The sequence below is a fragment of the Colius striatus genome, chromosome 17 (genome assembly GCF_028858725.1).
Source record: "Colius striatus isolate bColStr4 chromosome 17, bColStr4.1.hap1, whole genome shotgun sequence".
In the NCBI taxonomy this organism is placed as follows: Eukaryota; Metazoa; Chordata; class Aves; order Coliiformes; family Coliidae; genus Colius; species Colius striatus.
Window position 1 is genome coordinate 13,396,910 of NC_084775.1, and position 16,803 is coordinate 13,413,712.

General features: G+C 47.1%; 2 protein-coding genes across 4 annotated transcripts; both read right to left on the reverse strand.

The window, feature by feature from the left end:
• Nucleotides 1-13: 13 nt before the first annotated feature.
• DDX55 (DEAD-box helicase 55) lies at nt 14-8,462 on the reverse strand. Of its 2 annotated transcripts, none has more exons than XM_062009789.1 (14): nt 8,333-8,462; nt 7,537-7,587; nt 7,373-7,459; nt 7,044-7,135; nt 6,866-6,928; nt 5,680-5,829; nt 5,033-5,222; nt 4,371-4,453; nt 3,852-3,983; nt 2,878-2,970; nt 2,141-2,255; nt 1,349-1,517; nt 687-979; nt 14-238 (listed from the first exon to the last, which is right to left on the reverse strand). In XM_062009789.1, the coding sequence occupies exons 1-14, from the start codon at nt 8,438-8,440 to the stop codon at nt 80-82; spliced, it is 1,785 nt and encodes a 594-aa protein (XP_061865773.1). In that variant the 5' UTR covers nt 8,441-8,462; the 3' UTR covers nt 14-79. The 2 variants fall into 2 exon arrangements, with proteins under 2 accessions (XP_061865773.1, XP_061865774.1); XM_062009790.1 differs by having other exon boundaries at nt 7,373-7,452; nt 8,333-8,352.
• An 861-nt stretch (nt 8,463-9,323) lies between these two features.
• On the reverse strand, nt 9,324-16,016 carry TMED2 (transmembrane p24 trafficking protein 2). 2 transcript variants are annotated; one of them, XM_062010218.1, is made up of 5 exons: nt 15,768-16,016; nt 14,331-14,523; nt 13,896-13,916; nt 11,820-11,927; nt 9,324-10,816 (listed from the first exon to the last, which is right to left on the reverse strand). In XM_062010218.1, exons 1-5 carry the CDS (start codon nt 15,945-15,947, stop codon nt 10,692-10,694), a joined length of 627 nt encoding a protein of 208 aa, XP_061866202.1. In that variant the 5' UTR covers nt 15,948-16,016; the 3' UTR covers nt 9,324-10,691. The 2 variants fall into 2 exon arrangements, with proteins under 2 accessions (XP_061866202.1, XP_061866203.1); XM_062010219.1 differs by lacking the exon at nt 13,896-13,916 and having other exon boundaries at nt 15,768-16,014.
• Between the last annotated feature and the right edge of the window lie 787 nt (nt 16,017-16,803).

Consider the following 16,803-nt stretch of genomic DNA (forward strand, 5'->3'; position numbering starts at 1 on the left):
CTTCTCTGCATCATTATTTTGTTATAAAAATAAGAGTTTTATTGAAACTGGCAGTACTTCAATGTAAAAGTGCCAACCATCAGACTGTGGCAGCAGCAGTTTCTGCTTTGAGTCTGCTCTGGCTGCCTGTTAGTCTCTTCTCAAACTCTTCTTCACTAATTTTTCCTTTTTTTAGTCTTTTCAAGAGTCTTGTGTCATTCAGCAACTCTTCCATGTCCTCATCTTCAATATCAGAACCCTGTTGGTGGTTGAAAAGCAACAAATTAAACACAACACCAGAAGGTTTTCATTCTATACAGGTAAACACAAGTTGACAACAGATGTTGCCAGTATCCAAGCAGGAAACAACACTCAGTTTCTACCTAAGAAACTAACTCTTGGCTACACTTGTTGAGAGCTTAAAAAAGCAAAGAAAAAAGAAGAATCAAGTACTGTCCCTCAGTGTGGCACACTGATGGAGCCCTGAGAAATAACCATCTGTGCTGCCACTGCTGGCTGCATTACTGACTAGCAGAAGTGCTGAGAAAGGGGTTTAGTGTGTGGCTTTAAAATCCTTTCCCTGTTGAGGTCCTAAAAAGTTACAGTCATCAGTTTCTTTAAAGTAAAAGCTCGTGGCAATCTCCTCTTTGAAAGCTGGTAGCTGTGCTACAGGAACTGCACACAGTTTAACAGAAGGGACAGTTTACCTCTTCATGCTTCCTTTTAGCTGTTATTTTCTTTTTCTTCTCTCTCTTGGCTTTCTGCTTGGACCAGGCTTTGTTCTTTACGAATCTCTTTTTCCCTCCATTTTCCTCTCTTTCTTTCCTTTGTTGTTCTAATTGCTTTTGTCTCTGTTTTTCTCTATTTTTATCCTTAAATGCAATGGAATCTGTATTAACAGTGACTGGGGTAAAGTCTGGAAAACTTTTTCCTCTCAGTTCAGGCATCTTTGGCATTTTTAACAGTGCAAAACCTTTGGCAAGACTAGCAAAATCCAGATCTGTTAAAAGAAAGATTAGAAAGTCAGTTTCCTGATGGATCCAAACTTAATTTAACAAGGCACAGAAAACAAAACAAAATCAGCATTATCTTACTGTGCTGTTTGCATTCTATACCTAGTGCTAGTAACTCTATTGCCTCACTTCCCTTGATGCTCGTGGCAGTTTGCTCAGACTCACTAATTAAATGATTTCTCTTGAAAACAATGAGAAACAGGTTGCTACAAGTTTTGTCAGAATCTGATGCTGCAGAGACCAGCAATCAGCAGTTGAAGCTTGGGGAGAATAACAGCATGTAGAGTTTTTCTCCCAAACCAAATACAGTCTCTTACTGTTGTTGTCCAAAGACACCAGCCCCTGCTGGGAATTACCTTTGATTCGGAAGATCAGGTGACATTCATGTTTGGCATAAGCTTGGATGTAAGACACAAATGCTTTCATCCCTTTCTCAAACACAGCCCTGTCAGCCAGGGCCATAGACTTCAGTTTGGGCAGAAGATCTAACACGTTTGTCTGTGGTTTCATTTCCTGCATGGGACACTGAAAACCACAAAAGAAATACAAAACCAAAGGAAAAGCTCAACCAAATGACTTTAAATGCACCATGAAACTTCAAACACACACTTCTTCCCCAGTTAAGCTTCAGAGTTGAGTCCCTTTGCCCTTTTACTTGGTCATTTCCCCCCACCAGTTCACCATCACCCCAGACTCAGTTGTCCCAGCCCAGGGGAAGTGTTCACACACTGCAGCTCCAGCCAGGCAATGTCTCCACCAAGCCATGTTCTCACCAGCGGCCTCTAGAGAATTTATAGGAATAAGCCCCCAGCTGCAGGTCCAGACACAGAGAATTGTCAGAGCCAAACATAACGTGGTGGGGGTGGGAGCATAAGGCTCAGTCTACACCCTTAGAAATGAAAAGCATTTCCGTACACAGTGCATCACCTATTCCTGTTACAAACTCAGTAGATAACTCAGTAGTTAACTGTGCTCTAACAGTTGCATTTGGTGATTAATAAGCAGGTCTTGTCTAAATTGTGCAGTTCTGCTCAAACATGACCTAAGCATGTGAACTTCAGTTCCACAACCTGTGATTCTGAAACTCCTGTCAATGAGCCTGTCCCCTTGCTCTTTCTTGCCTTGAGGTAGAATAAAAGCCTACTCACCTTCTGGTTGATTGAGAGGAAGTTAACATAAGATTCTTCCATGGGAAGCAGAAACACCAGTGCGCTGCCCACGTTGCCGATCCGTGCCGTTCGACCACACCGATGCACAAAGGCACTGCAACAACACAGCACAGGGGCAACTTCATGGGAGGTGTTCTGAGTGGTTTTAAAGTGTTAAACTGGGGGTAAAAAGGCAAATCCTGGGGAATGGAGAATCCAGAGTGCTATGTACTTCTGCACTAACCAAGAGGAGGGAGGGAAATGCAATACAACAGATGTGTGAGCACTCACGCTCGGGGGTTAGGACTGTGTGCTACAGCAAGGGGTGAAGTCTTGGGGGTCAGGGTTAAGGGGTAGGGAGAATGATGACAATGGAAGTTCAAATACACAGAAAAGCACTTTTCACATGAGCTTTCAACAAACCATCCCTTGAGGAGCTCTGTCCTCCCTCCCATCTCTGTTCTCACCCCCGTTCATTATCTCTCTGACACTCTCATCCCAAGCCTCACACCAAAGTGCCTCCTCACACCCATCAGTGCACCCACCCCTCTGACTCACACAAGCTCACTGCATTCACAGCAACTGCAGTGCTTCAGCCTCCCTTGCTCACATCTTATTTGGTGTGTCGACTCTTCAGGCAGAGATTAAATGTGTTTTCTGCAGTTGTGTGTCCCCAGTTTATACCCCAACACCCCAGTAACATGACCAGTAAAGGTTCTTAAGATCTGAAGCCGTACCTTGCACTGCTGGGTGGGTCATACTGTAAAACCCAGTGTACTTCAGGAATGTCTATGCCACGAGCCATCACATCAGTGCAAACTAAAATGCCACTGGGAAGGAGAAAAAAACATCCTTTAATTAAACTGAAGAGCCAGCCTCTCCCCAGCTGTGTGTTCTGCATTTGCACTACAGAATGAGGCACAAAACACTTCAAAACATTTGGGCTTTTAAGAGACAAAACATTATAAAGTAGTTGCAGCTTTTACCAGCTCAATTGCTACAGAACTTGATGAAAAGGAATGTGATTGACATTACATTACTAAGAAAAATCAATTTCCTCCTTCAAGTTCTATCTTTCAATCACCTCTGTGTCCACCACAGATGAAGATAATACTAGAAACATTTTAATAAAAGACTTCAGAGATTGATAACTTCAGCATGCTACTTCAAATAGTTGTTCTTCCCAATCTGCTGGCAAATACTTGTCAATTCCTACAACTCAGGTCCCATGCAATAAAAACATCTAACAAGGCAGGAGTCTCTTAATAACATCCTGCAAAGCTGACAACACTTCTCTGCAGGTAAATTACAGCACCGTGTTGCCATGTTTGTGTTCATATACTAATGACAGGACGAGAGGAAATGGCCTCAAGTTGCCCCAGGGGAGGTTGAGATTAGAGCTGAAGCAGAGCTGAGGGGTTGTCAGCCCCTGTGCCAGGCTGCCCAGGGAGCTGGGGCAGTGCCCAGCCCTGGAGGGATCCCAAAGCCGTGAAGCTGAGGTGCTGAGGGCCGTGGGTCAGTGCTGGGCTGGGCAGGGTGAGGGGAGGGCTGGCACTGCAGCAGCTTCAAGGGCTTTAACAACCAAAACAATTCTATGACTCTGTGATACTTCCCCTCTCTCCAACACCACTCTTCCACACTTAAACAGCAGTAGAACACTGCCAGGTGAAATGACACATCTCTTCCTATTTCTGCTGTGGCTGGTTCTTACCCCGGGAGCTTCCGAAACTCAGTAAAGATCTTGTTACGCTTCTGTTTCATTTTGCCATGAATGCTCATTATTCTCACTTGTTTAATTAAGGATTCCAAAGCCTTCCCATAGTATTCCACACAGGCACATGTGCTGTTGGGATAAAGACAGAAAAGCAAAACAATTGTGCTGAGGTTTCAGTGTGGTTTGGACAGTCGAGCTGGAGTGGCCTGAGACCTTGCACAAACACACACTACTGCTCACTTCCATTTAAATCTGTACAGCGTTCTCACAATTAACATCTCAGCACCTACAGTATCACCATCTACAGTCAAATGTATGTTTTCCTTAATGAAGTTCAACATGATCCTCACATGAAGCAATGACATCTCTCTTTAGGCACCATATTCTACAAGTCAGGTGTTAAAATGAATCTCAAATCACCGTGTCCATGTCAATCCAGTAATAAGTAATAAATTAAGCAATTAAATGAAGTAATAAACCACCACAGCTCCCACAACAAAACACAAGCAGGATTACCTGAAGAAGACCAGATGTTTCTCCTGTTTGTGCTGTCGAAGAAAATGCACCAACTGATTAAATTTCTCATCTGCTTTGCAGATCTATACGAAAGACAAAAAAAAGACAAGTAAGGAAATGGACTCGATGCACAGTGATCTGCCCGTTTCCTCCATTCCCTGGGCACTGACACATGCCTACAGGCATAATTTAATACTGATCATTTGTAGCATGGTTTATTACATGGCATATTACTCTTTTATGTATCTTGTGTTAAGTGAGAACAAATACTTAAGCTCCCAGTCTTCCCATCCCCAGCCAGGACACCCCTCCTGCAGCACTCTCTCACGTGTCCCTCGGCTGCTTTTCTGAGATTGCCAAAATCTCCTCCCACACCCATTCAATACGAGCAGGTCCAAGAGCCACAGCACTGTGGCTGTTTCAGGGTTACAACTCCTGGCCAGCCATACAAAACTGACAGAGCAGGAAACAACAGGGTTGCTAACTTAGATCTTTCTCCTTAGCTTAGTTACTGATCTTGGCAGAACTCGCTAAAGCTTTTATGTCTTTGAGATTCCTGGTTTCTAAGGGAGCCTAAGTGGCCAAGGCTTAAAAACTTAATGCTACAATCAGGAGAAAAGGAGAGAGAACAAGAAACTCCCCCAGAGCACAGAGGTTCACACCATGTAATAGTTCTCGAGGCGCGTTGGAGTTTTCTGTGTGTTGGTGGCTGCCACCCCCTTCTCCTTCACTGCGATGCGGACGGGATTCCGCAGCCCTGCTCTCACCAGGTTCTCCACCTCCTGAGTCTGAGTTGCTGAGAACAGACCTGTCCGTCTCTGCTTGGGCAAAAAGTCCAGAATGGCATTCAAACTGCAAGTGAGCACAGGGAAAACGTAACTGTCCCAAGGCTTCCCACAGAAAGGAGTCCAAGCCCTGGAAGTGAGAGTTTACCAAAAAAACAGTTTGTATTATCAAGTGCCAATCTGCTGCTGCACTAATTATCTCCACTTTGAGAGAAAAGGGACATCAAAGCTTATTTGTTAAGAGTGCTTTAAGCCATTCTGATGTGTAAACAATGACACTTCAGCATTAATATAGCACGTGCTGACATGGGTCAGAGAACATTTAAATGCATGGATCCACTCTTTCCAGATTCTCTTCCCCCTTGTCAGTTGCTTTATGTAGTCTACAGAGCAAAGAGAGATAAAAGAACAAAAGAGAACAAAGCTAACTCTGCAGGTCATTGTAGGCCACACTCATTTATATCAGCCATATAGGAACCCATTTAAAACTTCACAAGGATTACCAGAACTCATTAATTAAATACCTGGCTTCAAAGCCCATATCTAGAAGTCTGTCTGCTTCGTCTAACACCAACACATCAAGGGACTTCACACAACTTGCCAGATCCAGCCCATCTGCTTTTCTCCTGAAGAGATCCTCCAGGCGCCCCGGCGTAGCCACGATGATGTTCCCGCTGTGGGTGAAAAGACACGTGGCAGCTCTGTGACTCTGCAAGGAGCTGCTGAAGTTATTGTCACAGCACAAAGCTGCAGACAGGCTGCAGGCTCCAGGAAACAACTTCACTTTGTCACTTTTAACTGTATTCACATTTCAGTGCCTTTCAGACGCTGCGTTGATGGGAGGTAAATGCTCAGGTGAAAGCACATCACTTGTGGTAATAGAAGGCTGGAATATAATCAGCAAATATGGAAAGCAACCACCAGCTAGAAGTAATATTTGGTACTTCTGTGCAAAATCCAGTGGCAAATGGGATTGCTTCAAGACTTCTTCATTGGTACCAGCAGCAAATAGTTTCAGCAAATCACTCACCAGCATGGTCTCAGTCTCCCTAGAGCCTACTGCCAGTACAACACTGACAAGGCCAGAACTCAAAACATTCACTGAAGTCTGATCTGGGGCTGTTGAGCCTGGAGAAAAGGAGGCTCAGGGGAGACCTTCTCACTTTCTGCAACTACCTGAAAGGAAGTTGTAGTGAGGTGGGGGTGGGTCTGTGCTCCCTAGTAACAGGCAATAGAACAAGAAGAAACGGCCTCAGGTTGTGCCAGGGGAGGTTCAGGCTGGATCTGAGGAGGAATTTCTTTGCTGACAGGGTTGTCAGGCATTGGAACAGCTGCCCAGAGAGGTGCTGGAGTCACCATCCCTGAAGGAGCTGGATGTTGCACTTAGGGAAACGGTCTAGTGGTTGATAGGGCTGGGACAAAGGCTGGACTCAGTGAGCTTAAAGGTCTCTCCCAGATGAAAGGAGTCAATGATTCTCTAAGTCAGTTTGCAGCTGACCATGCTGTACAGCGTTCTCCACCCCAACAGCACGCCCACGGTACCGATTCCACACATGATGCTTCCCCGTTGTCTCATTACAGTGTCTGTCACTCAAAGCAAAGCATCCCCCATTTCCCCAGCACATACCCTGACACACCAGCAAAATCAAAGCCCAAAGGGGAAACCTGCAGCTGCAAGGCATCAATGAACATCACTGACAATCTACTTACCCACGCTCTTTAAACTTTTCAACATCTTCCATGGGATTCCTCCCACCAATTAAGAGAATCTGACTAAAAACAATACAGGAGAAAGATTTAGGCCACCTTGTAAGTTTTGCTAGTTTACAAATGACAGAAGGGCAAAGAAAAAGAAATGATGGTCATGAGAAGCCTGAAGTTCACTCACCTAAACCTGGGGAAGTGTTTTGTGAAATGTGAGAGCACCTCATCAATTTGAATAGCTAATTCTCTCGTTGGTGTGATAATTATAGCTCCAACCTGCACAGGGAAGACAAAAGGACTTTGTGACACCATGTGACATTATATTTAAGTGCAAAGAAAGCATCCCAAGATTTCTTTTCTAGCTTTAACCACTTTGCTGTTGCTGTTATACCAGAGCTGAGCAGACAGCCATGTGTTTTGTGTGCAATTCTCCTTATTGATACTTTCCTGAAGTCCTCAAATCTTGTTGGCAGGTCACAGAAACATCCTCAGAACAGAACAACCTCACCTTACCTGCATTTTCTTTAGTTTTTCCTCTCGTCTGAGAAGAATTTCCAGAATGGGAATTACAAATGCTAAGGTTTTGCCACTGCCTGTTACCTGTAAGAAGGGAAACACAGTCAGCTCCAGAGACAAATCAATAAAAACAAGGAACTTGACGAAGAAAAAGCACTCACTGCTTCTGCAGCAACATCTTTGTTATTCATGAAGAGTGGAATGGTTGCAGACTGGAAAAAAAGACAAAAGACAAATGTCATATGAATAGTTGAACTGGCTGTGGTGGAAGTAAACCTCAGAGGCTGAATCCCTCCAAGAGACATCCCAGCTCTCTGCCTATGTAGAAACCCAGCATGGTGGGGGTAGGAAGGGCCCTGCAGAGCTGCTCCAGCCCAACCCCCTGCTAAAGCAGGTTGCCCTCCATCACGGGGCACAGGAACATGTCCAGGTGGGATGGGAAACCTCCCGAGAAGGAGCCTCCACACCCTCCCTGGGCAGCCTGGGCCAGGGCTCCCTCACCTCAGCGCCAAAGGACTTGCTCCTTGTGGTTAAGTGGAACTCATACTTGTTCCTGTCGCTGGACACTACAGGAAAAAACGTCTCTCCATCCTCCTGACACCCACCCTTTGGGTAACTGTAAGTGTTCTTGTTCCAGCCTTCTCCTCTCCAGGCTGAACAGCCCCAGGACCCGCAGCCTTTCCTCACGAGGAAGACGCTGCAGTCCCCTCACCACCTTGGTGGCCCTTCGCTGGCCTCTCTCCAGCAGTTCCCTGTCTCTCTCGAGCCGGGGAGCCCGGAGGGCTGCGGCTTCCCTGTTGTGACCGAATGCAGTGACTGCCGTGACCCGCCGCCCGGGGCTGCGGCCGGGCCCGTCCCGGCCGGGCGCTGCGGCCCCCGCCCGCGCCCTCCTTCCTGAGGCGCTGCCTGCCCGCGCCGCCCGGCTCCTGCCCGGCTCCCTGCCCCGCGTCCCCTCACCTGCACCGGCGTCATGCGGGCGAAGCCGAGCTCCCGCAGTGCCCGCAGCACGCCCGGGCTCAGCGCCGCGGGCAGCGACTCCCACCCGCCCTCAGTAACCGCCTCCATGGCGGCCGGGGCCGCGTCCGCCCGCGCCGCGGCCCCGCGGAAACAGGCGCCGCAGCACCTCGGTTCCGGGCCGGCCTCCTCCAGCCGCGCCCGGCGGGCTCTGCTCTGCGAGAAACCGAGCGCTTAACACCCGCCTTCGGATGCAGCGGGAAAAGCGCGTTGTTAGGGCACCTGCCTGCCGTGGCGAGCACTGCTGCGGGTCCCTCGGCAGCCCGTGAGCGCCCGGCGCCCGCAGGTTTGCAATGGCAGGAGGTGCCAGTCTGCACAGAACGGGGATGGGACGGGGTGAAGTCCTGGAGAAATGGGGAGGCCTCACCTGGAGTGCTGTGTGCAGTTCTGCGCTCCCCAGCTCCAGAGGGACAGGGAACTGCTGGAGAGAGGCCAGTGCAGGGACACCAGGATGCTGAGGGGACTGGAGCATCTTCCTTGTGAGGAAAGGCTGCGGGACCTGGGGCTGTTCAGCCTGGAGAAGGCTGAGGGGGGATCTCATTAACACTTACCAGTAGTTAGAATATGTTTGTCAAGAGGATGAGGTGACTTATTCCTGTTGTCTGTAGACAAAGGGTAACAGACCTAAGCTGGAGCACAGCAAGTTCCACTGGCACAGGAGGAACAAGTCCTTTGATGCTGAGGTGTGGGAGCCCAGGCTGCCCAGGGAGGGTGTGGAGGCTCCTTCTCTGGAGGTTCCCAAACCCACCAGGACACATTCCTGCACCCCCTGAGCGAGGGGAACCTGCTGTAGCAGGAGCTTGGGCTGGAGCAGCTCTGCAGGGCCCTTCCAACCCCCACCCTTTTATGATTCAATGATTTTACTTGACACACAAGCTTTGTGTTAAACTGCTGCCTTAAAGAATCCAAGGAAAAAGAAGAAAAGAGTTTCTTTTTTTAAAGAATTTGTTTATTTCTCGAACCTGGGTCATATTTAGATTCACAAGCAATTTTTAAATGTACATCTTAGAATTCAATTTGAGTGTTTTACACAAAAATATTGGCACACAACAGTTGCATTAAGGTGTAACAGCCACCTTTCTCAAGAACTGCTGCAAGTGTTTGCCCGAGGTTGAAAAAACTTTACCTGGAACATGAAAACCTGTAACAAATTTTAAATTAATTGTACAAAACTGCTGTGTGTTACTTGTAGAGGCTCCCCCCTGGAAAAGACCCCACCCCACCCCCAAAAATGATTACAACTAATATACATCAGTCACAACATAATCCTGGCTCAGCACCCACGTCAGACGCCGCTTTGATTTTTAAGCCAATCATCAGATAACCAAGGAGAGGAACTTTATACAAAAACAAACCTACATGTGCCTGAAAGAAAGAGAGAAAACCACACCAGAATGTAGCATTATGCTAATTATGACCAGATACAGGCAGAGACTGCCACTGAACTTAAATACAAGGGCTGCATAGCGTGGCAATAACCGCCCAGGATGGTTTAACCCACTGGCAGCTGGGATCCAGGATTCCTGAACACTGGTGCTTTCTGCAGCAGCATCAACAGTCTGAGCTTAGGACCCACAAAAACCAAAGGGTTAACTCTTGCTTGCCAAGACACTGCACATAATTGCCTTCAACCCAAAAACCGTATAGTGATCAGAAACACAGCGAGGAGAGAACGGGGGTTTGCATCAACTACTTTGATTAAAAGAACTTAGGGACCAAGTTGATGTCAGTAGGACAGTCGCTGAGGATTTCCTCTTACACAGCAACTGGGTGTGGAGAGCAGCAGAGTGGAGGTGGTCAGCTGTCTTTAGTCATTATCAGAATAAAGCTCCAATCGCTTCGCCTTGGCAGTTTATGCAAGTGAAGAAGGGATTCGTTTCAGTTTTGTAACACCTACTGCAGGGTTAAAGATGTCAGAGATGCAAACAGTCACCTTAGGGCCTTGTACCGTTTCCCTAGACAGAACTGCAAGTACTTGTGAAAACGGGGGAAGAGGGTTAGAAAAGACATCAAGTAGCTTTGTTACTACAGTTGAATTACAGCTTGCTTGGGCCTGGCTTAGCATACAGACTAGGCAGATTGGAGTGAGAAAACATGTGCCAATTAAGTGACAAGATTTCAGCACAGCTTTTGCTACAGGGATATATAAAAACAATTCCTTTTGTTTTGAACTAGGAAGGAACATAAGCAAATGGGTTTTTTACAGTTCAGTAAAGAGGGTTCGGAAACGAAATGACTTCTTTTTTGTGACCAGGATGTTTGGTAGACAGTGGAACTGAAATCCGGGACCAGAAAAGTACTCTTAAACAACCCTTCGGACTTCAAAAAACCTCTTCAGGTAGTAGATTTGTCCCAGTGTCATGGCAACTAGTACAAGAGCTTCAAAGAATGACCAAAGAACCACTCTGCTGTTTGTGTTGTCATTAACTGTTGGGGGAAATAAAAAGAAAGAAAAGTGGTAAATAATAGCACATTTGAAATGATCTTAGGATGTGTTTTGCCTCTGGAGCTGAAGTACTGCACATAAACCACTGGTATCTGTATCCCACCATCACAGGTGTCCCAGAGGGAAGCTGTAATCTTAGAGGTGAGACCTAAGAGCTGAGGGAGGGGATTCTTCTGAACAGCTCTAACTGTGCTATCCAAGGAGATGTTTTAAGCTCAACTTTGGACATCTATGGCAGCACTTTACTCTGCCCACCTTCAAAGAGGCCAAACAGAAGCCACTTGTTTGATTTCAAGTAAAAGTTGCTTATTACTATCTCAAAAGTGGGGAACTTCTAATCTCTAAAGGTTCATCATCTTTGGTTTGAAAAATTCATCATTTGCTTAAATCAGACCATTCCTAACAGAGTCACAGAACTGTGGAGATATTCCTGGGTTCACCAAGTCGAGGGTCCAGAGCCTTAATGTAATATTTTCACATTTCAGATATTTGCCCTTTATTCTCACTGGGCCTCCCCTGATGCACCACTGAGCACTCTCAGCCATACTTTAAAGCTGTATTTCAGCAAGTGAGGGTTCTGACTGGCAGGTTGACCATACTCCCTACTTGGAAGTAACACCACTTCTGCTCCATTTCAACCAAGTATTTCAATAAAGACTTTGGCTCAATTATGATGCCACACCCACTTCAAGGGTGAAGCAATAGCTCAGCCCAGGTCTGTGTCTGGGAAATTAATCATGACTGATATCTCCATGAATGTGCCATTCAAAGAACCATAGAATTTACACCAATTGAGCAAAAATTAGTTTGCATAACAACATGACATGAGAGGTGAGATAATTTAAAGAAGACTGCAAGCATCAAGCACATCCTTCACTGCATGGGCAGCTCCTTCAGAACTTAGTTTAAATCACTTTGGTTTTAAATCACATTTTGCAAGTTCATTTGGGAGGGGAGAAGGCATTTACATCAAAAGACACCTACTTGCTCTATGTATTCTTTCACGAACTTCCATGTACTCCTGTTCATGCTTTACAGCTGTCATGGCCACTGCTAACTCATTAATCATCTCTTCTAGCTTGTTCTGATGAGCTGTGGAACAATTTCAGAAAGTCAGTTACTGACCCAAAACAACCCCCAAGTTGTTAAAACTTACAAACAGTTATATTTCATTTCCTGTCCCAGAAGCTCTGAGAAACACAGTCTAGGCAGCTGAAAACTGAAAACTTCCCATCCTTACAGCAAAGTCACGTTTTTGCAGTGCCACTTTCCCTGACACATCTTTGTGGTATTAAATAAGCAGGAAAACACCTTTTTCCACATCCAGCTAGAAGGCAGAAGACACATTAGAGTCAGTACAGACCATTTATTTCCAACATGGACACACTGTTCCAGACAAACAGAAGGTAAGAACACAAGAAATCGATACCACACACTAGTATCTATTTTGCCAATACTATCTGATACATTCCAAGCAAATTATCTCAACACCACAGCTTTCCCTAGTTGTTAAGCTTGCAAAAAAAAAAAAAACCCAAACCATAGAATGGCTGAGAATTTAGCTTAAGATCATGATGCTGGCAAAACGAGATCACTTTCTGAAGCAACACATCGTATCTTGTGATCTTCCGGTTTAGCTGAAGCACAGCACTCAGCAGAAACAGTGCCAGAGGGGCCTGGAGGAGGGCAGGAACTGGCTTCAGCTTCTGGTATGTTGTGAAAGCAGAGGAGGAGAAAAATACCAAACCAGTAACAGAAAACTAGCTTGAGAGGGTTCAGTGAATGGAAGGGTGAGAGACCTGAGATTTAGTGATTTGACTGTCAACCCCAGGGTCTTTTAAAGACATTCGTGCTCTCAGAACTGTCCACTTACAAACTGATACACCATGCAAGGAACTGTCAAGCTTCTCTAGCACCAAGAGAACTCCAAGATATCATCCCACAAACTGGCCCTGAGCAATCAGAGTCTTAAGGGTTGGAAGAGACCTCGGAAGATCATCCAGCCCAACCCCAATCAGCTCTCTTTGAAAGTCACAGAGCCCAACACACATTTCACTGAAGGGACATCCCTGACTTGAAAGCTACTTTTATTATCTTTTTATTTCTAAATAGTTTCAGATCACAACCTGAAAATAAACATCTTTTGGGGAACCATCAAGGATAAGAGAAAAAACACTCACACAGGTTACAGCTACAGTCTATAGAGTAATTGTGTGAACCACATCCCACTTGGCTAATGTCGTAAATCCCTTCTTCTCATGGCCCACTAGTCATTGCAGTTAGTGCACTTTATTAGTTAGAGAAAAAACTACAGTTGCAGGGATTCTTTAAACCCACTCAAAAAATATACTCAAGAAAAAGGGCCTTAAAGTTTTAAAGCTGCACTAATATTCTTTACCAGAGGCATTCTGAGGCTCAATCAAGGACTTAACTGAATCTTTTTAAGCATGAAAGTTAGGAATTTGTTACTTCTTAAGTGATATTTTCAAGCACTCAATGCACACAGTTATTTACTTGCTAGAATAGGAAACAATAATTCATTGCCTCTCTAAATAGAACTTTCTAACTTGTTACTTGGTACATTCACTTATTGACAGGAAATTACAAGTTGGAAGATCTTCCCCTTGTAACATAATTGATATTTCATAACCTGAAAGAAGCTTATTGCTTCTAGAAGTCCTTGATTATTCAACATTCACTTCAGCAACAGAAAGCAAACACCACCTAAAACATCCTGGTTGTCCAGTGTTTAGGTTTAATTTCACATAAAACTCCTGATTAAATCTTCTGTTAGTCAGGAATCACCACCTGAAGACAAACTGTCATGGACAGTCCAAGGAGCTGATCCCAAGAGCTGCCAAGTGTATAAACCTCTCCATGGAAGCTTGCAGGTGCTCAGCATTGCTCAGAATCAGACCTTTTATGCAGTTTATTAAAAATAAAAGGACATTCTCATGCTACAAACAAATGTTACAGAGGAAAAGCAAACGTTAGCTGTTAGTGAATAAATGTATGCAAAAGACAAGATGCTAAGGAGCTTTCAAAAAGCAGTACACATACCATCCCAGGTATCTCCACCACCTAGAGAAAAGTGTAAGAGATGAACACAAGTACAGGACAACAGGCTGCAGATAAAACAGTCATTTACACAGCTAAGAGGAAAAAACCTGATATTAGCACATTGACCAAAGAGCCCAACTAATGCATGGAATAGTCTATGTACTGCTGAGCAAACTGGGAACCAGAGAATGGGGCTGATGAAAGGACTAAGGGATGAAAGCATTAGTTTCTGCAGATGGCCAAGTGATTCTCTGGTGATTTCACATTAAAATGTCCTAAAAAACATCCCTATCCATTTTAGCTGTGACAGAGGACAGCTAACTAGACAGCCTGAAGAAACAGGAACTCTGAGACTCCTAGTCAAGCTCAGAAGTCATGCACTCAGAGAAACGCTCCGGAGATGGAGCCGATTTCCTTTCCAGGAGTCCTCCTCACCTTCTGTCTCCATGTCTTGCCCCTTTGGAGCTTCCCCAATGTCAATAGTGAACATCACTATCTTGGGAGTCATAGTGGACATTCTGTTGCTAAAGCAGAACTTGTATGTTCCATCCATGTGGGCAGCAAACGTGTATTTTCCACTGGACTCTCGATCGCCTTTATAAATCCCTTTATTATCAGGCCCTGTAATCTGGATGAGGAAAACAAAATACAGTGATCTTAAATACAGCTTTACAGCACTGCATGGGTATTCTGAAGTTACCCAGGCAGAGTTACCAACACCATCTGTACTCTGACTGCTTTGGCCTTCTCCATGCTTTCTCTCCCACAACTCAAAAGCAGCGATGCATTTTTCTGCACAGATTTAATAGAAAACCCCAACCACAAAGCAACTTCTTGGCAAAGTAAAACTATGCAGAAGCCTCACTCACTGCCCAGCATTGCTGTCTTTCCATATGATAAGAAGCATTGAAGAACAAATAAACCATAAGCTATCGACAGTCCTGGCTGTTGGCCAAACTAACAACTGCAGGGGAAACCTTATCTCTGACATCTGAAGGAAAACAGGACAGGGGAAAATAAAAGCCATTCTCTTATATGTCAACAGTGCTTTAGACACACAGCTGGGTATTGTTACAGTCGTCATTTCAAACAGACCAGGGGCCTCAGTACTGTGGTCACCACGATCTCAAGGAGTCCAGGCCACCACAGGCAGGCACTGAGCATCCCTCAGCAGTGTGGGAATGGGGCCTCACAGCTGTCATTTGAAACAATTCCACTCCCTCCCAGCAACAACTCTGTCAGTCAGGGATAACTGAACCATATCTGCTTTTCACCAAGATGAAGGGAACACTTTACCACTTATTCTCCCACTGATTTGATGTCTCACTGATGAAAGTGACTTACCTACAACTTTCACACTGTCAATCAACCTGACTAAAGCCAACACCTTCTAATTCAACAGGAGACACACCGTTACCAGAATAAGCAGCACGTTTTTGCACAGTGTAATTCTGTCCCTTCTTCCTGACGGACAGTTCGTTCTGACAAGACGATATCGAACAGAACACCGAAGGAAACCCCAAGAGGTTGGCTCTGAAAGCAGGGAGACCGCCTTCTGCGGCGACAGCACAAACCACAAGCCTCAGGAAGCATCATCCCCCGCAAGAGTCACCGCGTCCTCGCCAAGCTGGCCCACGCCCCCAGCCCAGACCCGGCCCGAGGTGGGACTGACTCAAACTCGCCTAAGGTTTAAGCCCCGCTCGGGCCGCCTCCGCCGCCCTCCCGCCCGCTGCCCCGAGCCACCGCGGCCTCGCCGGCCCCATACGCGGCGTGGGCCGAGCAGGCGGGGCCTGCTCCGGGGGGCAGCGGCCCAGGGCTCGGCAGCGCTCCCCTCAGCACGGCAGGCGCGGCTCGAGGCCGGCCCCGCCTCACCTCCACGTCGATGTCCAGGAAGCCCCCCTCAGCCACCTCGAAGATGAGCCCCATCTTCGTGCCGGACGGCACCCGCTCTAGAAAACACTCCTCGGCGTGCGCGTCGATGCTGACGAAGTACGCGGCGGCCGGGGCGGCCACGGCGGCCAGCAGCGCCAGCACCGCCCGCACCGGCGACATGGCGGAGCCCAGCGGGAGCGGGCGCCGAACGGCGGGACGGCAGCGAGGCGGGACGGGGCTTCCGGCGCGCGCCACGCCCCTTCCGGGGCACGGGGCCGCCGCTCATTGGCCGCCGCCGCTCCACTGCCACGTACGGCTTGAGCTACGGTGGCCGTTCAGGGGCCCCTCGGAAAGAGAGCGCAGGAACGCTGAGGCGGGGCCCGCGTGGAGCCAGGAGCCAATGAGCTCGGAGAGGAGGCGGAGGCTCGGCGCCGAGCGGCCAATCGGAACAAGGCGGGGGAGACGAGATCTGTCAGGCAGAGCGGCATTGGCTGTCGGGCGGCTGAGGGGGCGTGGCCAGGCGGCCGCGGCGCGCCGGCGGGAGCGCGGCTGGCGGGTCTCAGCGGTCCGGGCGGCTGCGGCTGGCGATGATGACGATGATGACGATGATGACGATGATGATGGAGCGCGGGAAACACATTTGCCACAGTAAGGCAGAGATGTCGGTCAAGAAAGTAAAGGGCAAGCCCAGGCTGTGGGCACAGGAACACATCAGCCGCGGCTGAACCGTGCGTAAAGCGCCGTCCCTCGCCTGGCCGTGCTTAGGTGCTAATTCCCTTGCGCTCAGAACGGCAGAAGGTCACGCCGGAGCTTAGGGAAGTCTGTTTCCGTGACTAGTTGTTTTAATTGCCTACAGGAGGTTTAAAGACGAAAGTACAACCTGGCTTTCTGGTGAGATATTGGTGTGTTTGGGTTTGACGAGTGAGCACCAGCTACTGCACTCCTGGGGATACTCAGATGCTGCGGGTTTATTTCAGCTGTGTGACAAATGTAATGGAAATACTTGATTCCTGTAAAGAAACTCCACTCATCTCAG

Bases quoted from the DNA above. Each gene is read 5' to 3' on its own strand.
- TMED2 (XM_062010218.1), bottom strand. From the start codon at position 15,947: ATGTCGCCGGTGCGGGCGGTGCTGGCGCTGCTGGCCGCCGTGGCCGCC. The intron at 13,917-14,330 runs GTGAGGAGGACT...ACTTTTCTCTAG, and splicing joins GCAAGACATGGAGACAGAAG to GTGGTGGAGATACCTGGGAT. The intron at 11,928-13,895 runs GTATGTGTACTG...ATTGTTCCACAG, and splicing joins TGGTGGAGATACCTGGGATG to CTCATCAGAACAAGCTAGAA.
- DDX55 (XM_062009789.1), bottom strand. From the start codon at position 8,440: ATGGAGGCGGTTACTGAGGGCGGGTGGGAGTCGCTGCCCGCGGCGCTG. The intron at 5,830-6,865 runs GTAAGTAGATTG...TTTCACCCACAG, and splicing joins GAAAAGTTTAAAGAGCGTGG to CGGGAACATCATCGTGGCTA. The intron at 3,984-4,370 runs GTAATCCTGCTT...TTATCCCAACAG, and splicing joins AAACATCTGGTCTTCTTCAG to CACATGTGCCTGTGTGGAAT.